We start from the raw sequence: 13981 nt of genomic DNA, 5'->3' as shown, positions 1-13981 counted from the left end.
TCAAGAAGTTTTTATAAAACAATATTTACTCTGTAATAAATAAGCAAAAAAAAACATACAACTAAAAATATTTGTTTACAATCATTAAAAAAGGTAGCATAAAGCCCAACAAATAAATCATGAGCTTTTAAAATTACTTCATGAACTATGAATTATAATATAAAGTCAGCACAGCTTAATAAACAAACATCATCTTCTTTCTTCTTCCTGGATATGGGATCGTCCTTGTCTTCTTCTATCCAGACATCGAAGGCGGACTTGAACTTTATGCTCTCTTCCCCTTCGCTGATGTGCAACGTTTCTATGTCCTCACCGCTGCGGTGTTCTGTAGAAGTTACCTAACTTATTTATTTTCTGTTTGCAAGTTGAAATTTTACTTCTATAGTAAAGACTTTTAATTTAAAGTCGTTTACAAAAATTTTTAACATATAAATGTTGCACAAGCAAAACGTAATCAACAAATAATGATGTAAGCTACAGTTCTAGGTAGTATACTATATAAATATATTTTTTTAGTTTAGAAAACTAACAGCTAAAGTTTATTGCATATTAAATAATTACTACTGTAAGTGGTGCCTTTACAGGGTTGCCACTCTCTGGGTCAAAAAATCTTCCCTGATTGACCATAAACTTCCCTGAGATTCCCTGAGTCTATTTCAAATCCTTTAAGATTTTATTACTTATTAAGAAATTACAATGCTAATTCTAAGAATATTGAAGAACTAGCCGCAAGGCTAAAAAATTTCTAAATAATCACTTGAAAATAAACAAAATTAACTGTTTTGAACAAAATTTTAAAACTGGATTAACTAAATCTCATTCTAGACCTAGAAAAAAAAAATCCCTGATATTTTTTTTAATTGTTAAAATTTCCCTGAAATTTTTAGAAAAAATCAAAACTGCTCTGAGTTTCCCTGAGTTTAAAAATAATATTCAAAATTCCCAGAGTTTCCCTGAGTGTGTGGCAACCCTGCTTTAGTACAAAAAAAACGTAAAACCTTCTTATTGGTAAAAAACTGAATTAACTTTAGCAGTTATTTTTACTAAAAAGTTATACAAACCTTTGATGTAGTTGAGGCAGGTTTCGAGAGCGAGCCTCTTTATGATGTCATGCTGACGTTTGGACGACCCAGTTGAGGTTTCAGTCGAGGTGCTTTCCCACAAGTAAACTCCTTCCATGCTCTCCACCATCACCAGCGCTGTTGAACAGTGAGATTAGTTTAATTTTATGAAGTTTAAAACAAAATTGAGATGAAAAAAATGTATTTTTATATACTGCGTCTAATTTACTGTATCGCATAACTTTAAAAGCTTCTTTTAAGTGTACTTAATTGAGAAAAAAAAATATGTACAACAAGTAAATACATGCACTAAATAAAAATACTTGTAAACATTTATGTAGAAAGTATTTACTTGACAAATTAAAAAACAGCGAAATCAAATGGCAACCTGGTCTCGACAAGCCATTCAACTGGTCGCTGGTGTGCGGCAACCACTTGCTGCTGACCATCAGCTCGAGCGGTCTGGCGACGAACTGGTCGTTCTGGCCGGTCATGTGCCACATCCTCGCGCACGATTGGTTGCTTTCGCAGATGCTCGACGGCGATTGGTCGACGTCGAGCAGGCTTCTGTACCTCTCCCTCCTCATGAACATTATTGCTGTTTGGATTGTTTAGGTAAACTTGCTTACTTCTGAATTAATTTTACATATAAAGCTGCTATATTTTTTGTAAGAATATGAAAGTTTGAAATAAATTACTTTTATTTTTATTTTATAAATGGTAAAGTCTTTATAGTCTTTATGTAACAATATTAACTTTATTAAAAAAATTAAACTATCTAAGTTTTTCTTTAAAAACTACAAGTTTGAATAAGAATTTTAAATGAAAAAAACTACACACAACAAATTGGTTTCAAATTTATCTAAGTAGGTGCTACTGATTATTTTCAAACGTTGGAATTCATTAAAATAATATTGTGTAATTAAATGTGTTTTAAAATTAAATAAATTTACTTTTTTATAACGCTATAAAAAATTCATGGCATCAATTTTAAAAAATTACAAATAGTATAGATTTAATTTATAATCTAAATTACGTAATAACAAGTTTGAAAAAAAGTTTATAAAATGAGATTCAATCAAAAGAATTATAACAAAGTTCTAAATAAGAAATAGCAGATAGAAATCTTTAAATTTCTTACCAAGTAGTTAAATCATTCGTTACATTAATTATGTTAAAACTATAAATTGAAGTGCTGAAGATTTTATTTTTTAAACCAAATAAATTTGTACATACTAAAAGAATTAAAGCAACAACAGTGTTTTAACTTTGTGAATTATGTATAAAAATACCAAACTAAAATTTGTCAGCTTTTATTTAATTTCCATCTTTAAATTACTTTTGTGATTTAAAAATATAATCTACTGTGATCCGTTTTTACTAAACTACTTTTTAACTTACAACTTTTGTAATTATTTCCAATGGACTCTTCTATACGCAGTAATACTGCACAAATCATATATTTTGTTTAAATTCCAAAGATAATAACGTAGCACTAACAAAAACTTTTAATTTTAAACTAAATCTTTAAATAATGCTTTGTATAAAAAAAGAGCACTTTAAAAATGTTAAAAGATAATAACCTTCTTTAAATTTTTCATTTTTTTCTTCTTCCCCCTCATCAATATTTTCTATTTCCAGTTCCTGAGTTCGAGGTCGGAAACCCATCAGCTTCAATCTGCTTTCTTTTATCTGAAATTTAAACAGTTGCTAGTTAGAATTAAGAAGTACATAGACCTTTGCCAATAGTGTAAAAGTTGATGCAGAATGTTTTGTTAATATAACTATAAATAAGCAATCAACCAATTTAAACAAAATAAAGATTAAATATGCAATACACTAACTTAACTAGTTTGTTAATTATTTTTGATTTTATATACTTTAAAACTCACCGTTGTGGCGATGTGATTGGCGATATTTCTGCTGACTTGTGGCGATTTACATCCGTTCCACACAAGAGCGCCACCCTTTCTCACGTGGAGAAACAGAAAGGAGCAGGTGGATCTCAGCGAGGACAGTTTGCATGGAACCTGAATAAGGTTGTTGGTAAAATGATCAGATGGTATTAAAATTAATAATCAACAATTAAAATTATTAGGTAGGATGTCATAGTTTTTATAAATTAGTTGACGAGGACAACTTAGTAAGGGTGCAACAGTTTTCAAAATACTGTTTTTTATTCATAACATATATTAAAATACCATTAGTGTTTTGAAAAGTAAACAGAAAACGTTTTTCTCTGATCAATATTCGATATAAAAACTAGCAAAGCATTGCGTAGTAAACATGCTTATTTTGTAAAGGAAACTTTCAGTTCAAAAGTAGTTACAAAGATAGACTTTTTAGCTTAGTCTAATATTACCAGTAGAGGTAACTACTCTACCAGTGGAAATAATAATTTTGTCCTAACTTATTTCTAATACAAAATACTAAACAAAGTGAAAAACAAACCTGATACAGATAGCCACGTTCCAAGCTGTCTCCCCTTGCAATAAATAGCCTCCAACTATAATTAAATACGTTTTATAATTAATTTGTTATTTCTGTATCTTATGTAACAATTAAACATTTTTTTGAATACTAAAAAAACTCAAAGGAATACATAAAATTACACAAAAAGTTACAACGAAAATAAGACAAAGGTTTATCATTAGCATTAAAAAAAGCGCAACATTTTCTATATTACAACTTATATTGACCGTCAACTAAACCGGGTTGAAAAAACGTTATAAAGAAACAAAATTTATATCAGATAAAATATACATTGAAATTTTTCTAAATAAGCAAACCTTTTAATTAAAGTAAAACCCCACTTACTCATAGAAACGTTCATTTCTTTTACCATCTTGGATGATAAGATTGCCTCTGAACAATTTGGCAAATAATGGAGGTTCATTACCTTCTGATACCGGGATCTGTTATATTAATTATTTGTTATGTAAAAATACAACCGGTAGGAAAATGTTAATATTAAGTTTTAAACACTTTGGTAGAGAAAAACTATAGTATATAACTAATGAAAAAAAACCTCTATAAAGTTTTAAGGTCTAAATATAATTAAGTTCTGACAGAATATTATACAATGGGAAGTAGTTGAGTTGAATTAGACAAAGTTGCTGCATATCAGTTTTACTCAAGCAGACAACTTTATTTTTTTAAGCAGAAGTACTGGCTAAGCTTAAGATCATGTCAAAAATTTCTAAACAAATGCCGTGTTGTTTATATCTATCAATAACAAGTTTTAGTGTTAAAATAAATTTTAAGCTAACAGCGTTAATGCAGCTTTGCCAAAATACAACATATTCGCGGAAGTTAGTGGATCGATTGTGTGCAACGAAAATAAAGGTTATAAAAGAAAAAGTTGCTGCTCAATGCAACACGAAAGCCGATATGTGTACCTCCAAACAACAGCATCGGGGTCTCATTTCGCGCAGAAGTAATTGATTTTTTTGCTCATTGTTAATTCTATGCACAAAGTACATTGATTTGGTACAGAGAGAATGTTTATTTTAACCTGGAGGTCACGTAAGTACGTTTAGACGCAGCTAGATTAGCTGTTTCGAAAAGAAAACTTGTGGTAAATTGTTTGGTGTTACCAGTTTACCCTAAAACATTCGGTAAAGTTGGTTTTAAAATTTAATAATTTTTAAATAGAGCTTTTTTAATGAAGTTTATATACTTATCTAAAATAAAATAAATATTCATAAATAAATATCAACTGTTAAAATTTTAAACAAGCTTAGATATTTCAACGTTCTATAAAAATCGTTTAAAAAAAATGGTTTTCAATAAATTTCGTGATCAATTATCGACAATTTCGTAGTTTTAATTATTTTAATTACTTACACATTAAAAATTCTCATTAAAATACAATTTTTAGACACTTTCTTAATTAATTAGTGTCATTAATATTGGCACTAATTAATGAAAGCTGTATCGTATAAATTACAAAAAAATTTAAATAATTTTAGTATTGATAATTTAAACTAAAAATAAACTTTTCCTTAACACTAAAATAAATAGAGAAATTGTATATTATATTTCCAATTTCTATTTTAAAAAGATTCTCAAAACAATTTTAAATTACAATTTTAACATATACTGTACTAAAAAAGACTAATTAAAACAAGATATACAATAAAATTTAAAAGTAACTAAAACTATATTTATAACAAACTAAAAGCAAACAACAAAGAAAACTTAATTGTACTTATTGTCATTTTAACCACTTATATACCGCAATACAATAAAACAAATACACTTGAAACAATTTAAACACTCTTTATATGTTAAAAATTACATCATCTTAAATGAGTTCTTTTAAGGGAACTTGTAAATATATGTATTGTCAACTCGTAAAGTTAGTTGTTATGTAATAATGACCTAAAAGTTGTATAAATATTTTTATAAACTTAAAAAGAACAAAAAACAAGAATAAAATTCATACAAGTCGCATAATACATTACAAAGTTATTTGAAAGAAGATTACTAAAAAAAAATTGAAAAGCAAAATCATACCACTATAAGTTGTAATTTAAATATTTTCAAGTTTTATCACTACTAAGTTTGGAGATATACATTTTAGCAAAATAAAACTTTTAGTGCAGCTATCTCTTTGTATTTTAAATCAGTAACAACTTAATTATATAGTTACGAACGGATTTTCGGAAAAAAAAACTGACCTTATAAATGCTTGTAATTTAAAAAATAATGTCATACTCTTACATTTTACAAACTAGTGGTTTCCTTACTCTTATAAAGTAAAAAATATATAACCATGTTGTTGCCTTACAAGTATGTGCCTAAATTAAAACTTTTACATAACTATATTAGAGACTATCTTAATCGATAGTTATTACAGCAGAAGCTTGATTTTATTTTTTTTTAATTTTATATATATAAATTTTTATAGATATAATTGAATTAGTATAAAAAACTGCTATTTCAAAAGGATTTTAAACCTAAAGATAAGGAATTAAACTTTAAATATAACCTTTTTTTAAGATCTTTAAATGCAACTAAAGTTTAAATTTAAATAAATACTTAAATATAACATTTTCTTACAAATACTTAACTAAAAGTTAATCAAAGTTTTGTAGAAAAAAAATGAAACCTTAAATTTAAACTATCGGCTCTTAAAAGCACTAAACACTTGCTGCAAAATATACAAAACAGTAGTTTTATACGTGAGCTAACGTAAGAAATTTTTTTGAATAAAAAAACACTTTGATTGATATTGATTAACTCGATGGGAATTCCGAAGTTTAATTAAAAAAAAGTTCAAAAGACTCTTTTGCTAACTGTTTAACAAGGTCAGGTTTTTTTTTCTTATCGAAACCGGTCCCAAATAAAACAGTAAATTAGCACGCATATCATGAACATGAGTATCAAAAAGTAATCAAATGTATCAAAATAATCAATCAAACCTGCGGTGCCGACTTCTTGATGTCGAGGTCCACGGTCAACAGGGCTGACGCTCCCTGTTCATTGTTGCTCGATTGGCTTCCCTTCCACATGAAGTATGAGGTCCTGTCTCTGCCCGTGTCTCCCTTCATATTGGACCCCTTCAACAAGTCTGTCAGGAGTTAATGAGACTAAATGTTTGTGACTAGTTTATAAAGTTTAATTTTTGCTTTATGTAAATAACTTTGTATTTATGAAAAATAAAACATACCGTAAAATATAAATTATTTTTTTATCAAAACGTTTTTATTTTCGCACATGGAGCCCTTAAACAAGTTTATACTTTTGTTTGTTGGTATTAAAAAAAATTGTAGCTAATATTAGAAATTTGAAATTTATTTGTTATCAATTACGTTTTATTATATTATTTGAAACGATGTTATGATCTAGTATTATTAAAAAATAAAATAATAATTTTCCGTTATATTTATTTAAAACTTTTAACTTTTCAAATCAGATTCATCTCTTTTAAATCTCAAAAGTAACATTTCAGTTTAAATTAGAATTAATTTTTTTGAAACAAGATATTGCTCTTTTCAGTTTAAGATTTTGTCAGATTTTAGTAGCTAATTAAAAAAAAAAAACGCACACAAAATAATATAAATTGTAAAAATAATTTGTTTTTACAACACGAAAATTCAACAAACCAGAGGTGAAGTGGTCTTCATCTTGCTTGTTTTTCTCAGCAACTTCAGGAGAAAATTTTCCAGTCGATGACAAACTGTATCTCCATCTGACCACACAAGTCTCCGTTCTGTCATGAAAGAAAATTTGATAAGTTCACATTTTTTTTTCAATTTAGTGATTTTTAATGTTCTACGTCAGTTGGAGCCAATAATACACACTTTTTATTTTACGGCTAAATACTTTCGTGGTATGTTGTAAGTAAACTAATAAAAAGTTTCAGAAATCTGATGTCAGTAAAATAATAACTTTAATTACAAATAATTACATCCCATTTTCACACAGAAAAAAACAAAGTTTTAAACTGAAAACAATATAAACTTAATTTAGTTCTAGATTTTTCCTAAATTTCGTTTTACTTAAAGGCAATAACTTTTACTTTTTATTTTACACCTATAAACTTTAAAAATTGACACAATTTTTTATAGATAACAAAAATCTGATATTAGTAGAACGATAATTTGATTTCAAACAAACACCACTTCTTTCACAAACCAAGGTTTAAGTTGACAATAACCTTATAAATTTACAACGATTTTTAACATTTCAATTTTCAACCTTTTGTTTTTCCATCTAACAACATTAGTAGGCAAAAATCTATACATTTTATTTTATAGCAATAATTTAAGTAATATAATAATACTATATGTCTTGATTTTCATAAAATAAATAAAGAGATGTCAACTACTAGAGGAGAAATAATGAATTTATTCTTCCAAGACTTTACCTTTTTAGAATTCTACTTGAACAATATCTATTTAAGCACTGACGAGGTCCTAAACTTAGTTTGCAAAGTAATTCAGTAATAATATTATTTTTCAATCACACAAACTGACTTGTACAAAACTTTCAAGCTGCCGTCGTTCTTGTCCTCCTCGATCTCGCTCCCGTCGGCGATCCACACCTTCACGTCCTTGTGGTTGACCCTGATCCCCCGCCCGTCCTCGTCGTACAACTCGTCCTCCCCCGCCCACAAGTCGTATCCTGATTGGATGAAAATAAATAAATGGTGGTGCAACAAACGGTAAACACTACACGTTTTTATATTATTTTGAGGCAGTTTATGATGAAATATGTTTTTGATTGAATGATGAAATATGATGTAGAAAGTTTATGATGATAGTTATAAAAAATTATTTGTAAAAAAAAAATTATAAAGGTTTGTTGAAAAAAATTAAGTGTTTACAAAAATGATTAATAGAGATACTCATAAAATTTGCTGGAAATTTTATTGTACTAAACTTATATAATATATTTTCACAAAAATTTACTCAGCTGTAAAAAATATTGTGACTGAAAGCTATTTAACGGCAGAAAAAAAGTTTTTTTAAATGCAGTTCTTAATGAAAAAAACCTAAAAATTTCATAAGTAAGTAAGTGTTTAATAAACTAACTTCAACATTCTAACTCAAAAGACAAAAATAAAACAAAGTCATATGAAAAAGAAGAGTAGAAATAAAACACGGCTTAATTACAGCAGTCAGTCATACTTTGTAAAAAGCAAAACAAATTGTGCTTACAAATAAATAAACTAAAAAACAATTGAAAATTGTAGACTATTTTTTCAAAACACAAGTAGACAATACTATGAGTCATTTTAAAAACTGCGTTGAACTTTTTTTGATTGAATGACAAAAACAAGTTGATTTTTATTTTTATGTCAATGAAAAACAATTGCTGCATTTTAAAATTTACTATAAACTAATTATTGACGATTTAATATACAAGTAAACAGGATACTTCTAGTTTACTTTAAAAAATATTTTATGATGTTATTATTTAAAATTTATGACTAAAAAATTTTATTGTTGACGTTTTAAACGTATTTTTATTCAATACAACTTTTACTAAATTAACTTGATTTATTTTTTTCAAAAACACAGTGGAAGACCAGTGGTTTAAAATAACTTTTTAAAAACTATAAATTGAAAATAAAAATAAAAGCTTTTAAACTACTTAAAATAAAAACTAAAAAAACAAAACATAAACTTGTGAAAGCCAACATGTATCTCGCTATATTTTAATTTACATCCTAGATTTATCAAAATAAAATAATTAATGTTTGTACTAAGTTAATTGTGTTTTTTAATCCTTATACTTATTTACATAGTAATTTTAATATATTTCAAGTTAAAAAATACTAAATATATTAAAAATTTTACTGACTTGTATCAACTTTTAAAACCACCAAACAATAAACTCTTTACACTATTTTCAGAAACACTCAGAATAATCTCGAAAAAGTTCAAACAAGCAAATTGCGTCACATACCCTTGATGAAAAATAAACTGAAAACACAACCTTCCAAGCATGACTGTTTGCACTCTACAATTTTTCTATCAGCAAAAACACGCTCAAACTCCGACAACGCTTACAAACCTTCAAGCATGATCGGTCGGTGTCTGCTCCTCTTCTCCTTCATCCTCGCCACGTCTCCCGCCGTCATGTCCGGCTTCATCCCGATCTTCTTCCGCATCTCGACCCGCGCCTCCCCCCTGCTCGTCTCCCTCAACACGTCCTCCCGTTCGCCCACCTCGCGCTTGATGTTGCTCCAGTCCTCGAACTTCTCCTGGAACAGGGACGTCTCTATGTTCTCGTTGACCCTGGAGGGGAAAAAAATTGCAAAATGTTGATTGCTCGTTTTATATGGAAAAATAAAAACATTAAAAATTATTTTTTATAGTTTTGTTTTTCTGCCTGTGTAGTTTTATTTTGTAATTTTTTAACCAAGAAAGTACAACAAAACTCTATGTAACATGTTGAAAAATGCAAAGATTGTTTAAAGCATATTTTATATTTTGTATAACTTGAATATCAATTAAAAATACCTGGCGAAAAGTCCCCAATCAGGTCTGGGTCCCTTTAAATCGACGGTGCACTTGTCACTAGGGAGGAACGGAACGAATTTATAGTCCGTGTAATCATAGCCCTGCTCCCACAAAACTTTTGCAAGTTTAACCGCCAGCTGCCGCTCTTCAAACGGAATCTGTTTCAATTAAAACAATAGCTTTAATAGAATCAACACAAATTCAAACTCTAAATTTGTATTTTAAGTTAAGCTAGCTCTCAAATATTAACAAACATATAAAATATAAAACAAAAAAAAAGTTAAAATACAAAAACGAGTCAAACCTCTTTTCCCTGCCACACGTACATTTCCGCGCCAAAATCGAAAACGAACGTTTTATCGCTCTTCAGCAGTTGCATGGTGGGGAGTTTCCCCCAAGCCTCATCAAACGGCACAAGCTTGCCGCTTTCGAACTGGTACGACTTAATGCAGGTTTCCGCGGAAATTTCGAACCTCTCGTCGTCATCGTCCCCTCCCGAAGGCGGGTATTCCCCCCTGTTGGAAGAAATAGTTAAGATATGTTTAAGTAGAAAAAAAGTATAGTTTTAGTACAGTTAAAACTTGGTATACTTCAGTTTTATAAATTAGTTAAGAGTAAGAAATAATCAAAAACAAAAATCTGAATTGAGACGACCGTATTGATTTTGAAAACTACCTTAAATACTATTTTCAAGTAATTTATTTAAAACTTTACTTTTTATAACAGATTGCATAACATTAAACGTAAAAAAATGTTGTATACTTTTAGTTTTTTATAAATTATAATTTGTGACAATTCTTTTACAAAACAACGTTTCGCCCTAAAGGGCTCGTCAGTTGTATTATTATTAAACTCTTATTAAATTTTAACTAGGTAACATTTAAACAATATTTTCTATGCATAAAAACTCAGCTGGTATTTAAATAATAGATAAAGTTTATATAAGTACTTTCTCTTTTCAAATCTAAAATAAATTGTCTTCAAAATTCTACTTTAGCCTTAAAAAAAATCAACTAGAACAAACTTTCCGCCAATAAGAGGCCAGAATTCGGAGCATTTTGAATTTTCGTTGTAAACGGTGAGATTTCTTGCAGTGCTACCCAAATCACCTTGGTGGATTATGTAGTCTGCTATTTCCTATTTAATTATTGCCAATATAAATCAAGTAATATAAAAAACTTTGTTTGAAAACGAAAATAGTTTATAGTAATTGCTAATTTTCGGTTTGTGTAAACTAAATTATACTCTAAAATATATTGACCAGCACTGAATGAAATGATAACTAAATGTAAAATAAAATAAATTTGTTAATCAAAAATTAAGAAAAAAGTTATTATCAGATGGTAAAGAACACAAATTTTTAATCACTTTTAGCACTAAAAGTCATAATTCAAGAGATGATAAAATTTAAATGAAAACATGTATTTAGTTTTTTGTTAAGTAAACTAAAAAAAAAAAAGAAACTGAATAAGCATTTATTCAAAACACTTTTTTTTCTGTATTTTATCTTGAAATTATAATTACTAATTAAGTATTTCATTTAAGACTTAAAAGTTTTAGTAATAAAAATTTGTATTTTTACTGCTATAAATACTGAACTCTAAAATACAGTTATTTACTTGAACTTTAGCCTTTTCAATGACGTTGGAGTACTGGCCGAACCAAGCGTACAGTTTGTCACTGGTGACCAACAGATACGCATCACCGCTGTTCAGTGACGCGTGACACGGCTCGACCAATCGCGTTTGAACGTGTCTTCTGCCTTTCACTCTGTTAAATTAAATTGTAGAGTCAACCAGCATGTTTTTGATTAAATAACAAGCAAGGTTCCGTATTGTGATTCATTTAAGGTTATGTTTTATATAAATGTACCTCATAAAATTTTTAAAATAAATACAACTTACGATTACAGGTAACTTTACGTTTAAAAGAAAAAACTTAAATAATATGGCTGTTTAAAAATTGTTAAGTTAATTTCTACAGACGTTGAAAAACTGTCATGAATAAGTGATGAATTTAGACAAATTAGATTTTGATTTTATACGAACTTAATACCACAAAACACATGTAAAGTTTAACTCATGTTAACGTAGTGAGATATTTCTGTGTGTAGTGCAAGAAGTTAAGTTATTTAGGAAAAAAAATTAGAAACATGATATATGTGAACTATTCAATATATAGATAATTTTTCTTACTGACCCTATGTTTTATTTTAATAAATTGTTATATAGTTTTTTTGAAATATAAGTCTTATTTTTGTGTAATAAGTTGTATAATACTAAAAAATACTTTATTTTCACTCAGTTAAAAATAATAACTACATATGAAATTCAATAACATCATAACAGAAATATTTTATTTGATAGAATACGAAAAAACTTTAAAAAAGTTATTTTGTTTTTAATTCCATAGAAACAATTGCAAATGTACAAAAACAATTGTTAATAGAATTCAGTGCGTCAGTTCAATAAATAAAATACTGTGCAAATAGTTGTTATTGTGAAAAACACTTATAAATTTTACCATATAAGGAGATAATGTTTAACCGCAACCATCTCTAATCAAAAGCATTTGAAAAAATCACATACCAATAAAAAACAGTTTTACGTAAAAATCAGAACATTTCAACCACAACATGCGTATAATAGCATCAGCGATTATACACGCGAATTTATAATAAACACTCGTCTAATATACACTTGTGATGTTTGGCGGTTTTATTTAGCAGCACTTGCACTCAAGCGCTTTGTACTGCGGCGTGCCTTATGCCACTTTTAAATAGATCACTTTGAGCGAAAAAGGGCGCTTTTGACAAAGAAAATTTTCAACTTTTTAAGCTACAAAGAATAAAATTCGAGCACAAAGTCACAACTATCGCCTGATTTAATAATAATTTATTATTTTGTAAACAAACCGTAGAAGCATCAGCTTTTTCCATGGCTGCAATTCTTTTGTGAACCGGTCATCTCTGGATTTCAACTTTACCTGTTAAAGTTTTAATAAAAGTTACATTAAAAAGTGATGAATAGTTGCAATCAAGTACAAAAAAAATGAAAATAAGAAAAAAAAAGTTTTAATGGAGTATTATCTTGCTATATAAAAATGTCAAGCTTACATTATGACATTAAGTTTATTCTAAAAGAAAACATACAATAAAAAAAACAACAACACAAAAGACTGTCAACATAAGTCAAGCGAACAACCGCTAAGCTATAGCGGGGAAAATTTTTAAATCTCCTTAAAACTTTTTGTATCAAAAGACATTTAAAAACCATGTGTACCACGTAAAAATGTACCACGCTATATTTGTTTTATTCTTGTTCAAAGGTATCAGGTTTTTTTAATCTTGCACAAGTAAATACCGCAATGAAATGTTGCAAACTTTATGTGTATAAGTGGATTTATATCAAAATAACTTCAAGCAATACAGGTGCTATTTCAAATTACAGCCCCTATTGATTCAATATGCATTTAAATTAATAATGTGCATTGTGGGCTTGCTTAACAAAAAAAATACACGTAACGCTAGCGAATTTCAACGCAATAAAGAAGATTGCAATGCAAATTGGACAATTTTGTAAGCAAATAAAGGTTATCAGATGAAATCAGCTTGGTAGATAATAAAGAAATTTAATTTTACTGTTGAGAATAGAACTTTGGATAAATTTATAAGCAAGTTTAAGAAACCATTGTGTTGAAATTTTAAACATACAGTACGATTGAAACCTAGCGTTTTGCATTCTATAACAGTGAATCATAGCAAAAAAAGACTTTTTACAAAAACAAGTTGTTCTTAACTAATACGAGTATGATGAATTGCAAGAAAATTACCTTAAAAGTATATTTTTTAATTAACTTTTAAAACCAAACGCAAACAAAAGTGCACGCAACACCTATATTTTTAATTGGCTAAAAAGCAAACAAAAACAGCTTTTGTCGAAAAAG

At 28.2% G+C, this 13981-nt stretch overlaps 1 protein-coding gene across 1 annotated transcript in view; it reads right to left on the bottom strand.

Moving 5' to 3' along the window:
- Positions 1-13981, bottom strand: part of LOC145828453 (supervillin-like) — a 31223-nt gene that overhangs the window by 813 nt on the left and 16429 nt on the right. The window contains exons 14-30 of the mRNA XM_082936213.1: positions 12951-13021; positions 11656-11806; positions 11061-11173; positions 10341-10551; positions 10037-10194; positions 9588-9811; positions 8045-8192; positions 7172-7278; positions 6488-6636; positions 3879-3976; positions 3513-3567; positions 2954-3091; positions 2645-2753; positions 2463-2507; positions 1450-1659; positions 1062-1199; positions 189-325 (exon numbers count right to left, since the gene is read on the bottom strand). Of these exons, the coding sequence (XP_082792339.1) occupies positions 189-325; positions 1062-1199; positions 1450-1659; positions 2463-2507; positions 2645-2753; positions 2954-3091; positions 3513-3567; positions 3879-3976; positions 6488-6636; positions 7172-7278; positions 8045-8192; positions 9588-9811; positions 10037-10194; positions 10341-10551; positions 11061-11173; positions 11656-11806; positions 12951-13021 (2262 nt within the window). The remainder of the gene's footprint in view (positions 1-188; positions 326-1061; positions 1200-1449; positions 1660-2462; positions 2508-2644; positions 2754-2953; positions 3092-3512; positions 3568-3878; positions 3977-6487; positions 6637-7171; positions 7279-8044; positions 8193-9587; positions 9812-10036; positions 10195-10340; positions 10552-11060; positions 11174-11655; positions 11807-12950; positions 13022-13981) is intronic.

This window comes from Thalia democratica, chromosome 2 (genome assembly GCF_965202585.1).
Source record: "Thalia democratica chromosome 2, ktThaDemo2.hap1.1, whole genome shotgun sequence".
NCBI classification, from domain to species: domain Eukaryota; kingdom Metazoa; phylum Chordata; class Thaliacea; order Salpida; family Salpidae; genus Thalia; species Thalia democratica.
This window is presented reverse-complemented; position numbering and strand designations above follow the sequence as displayed.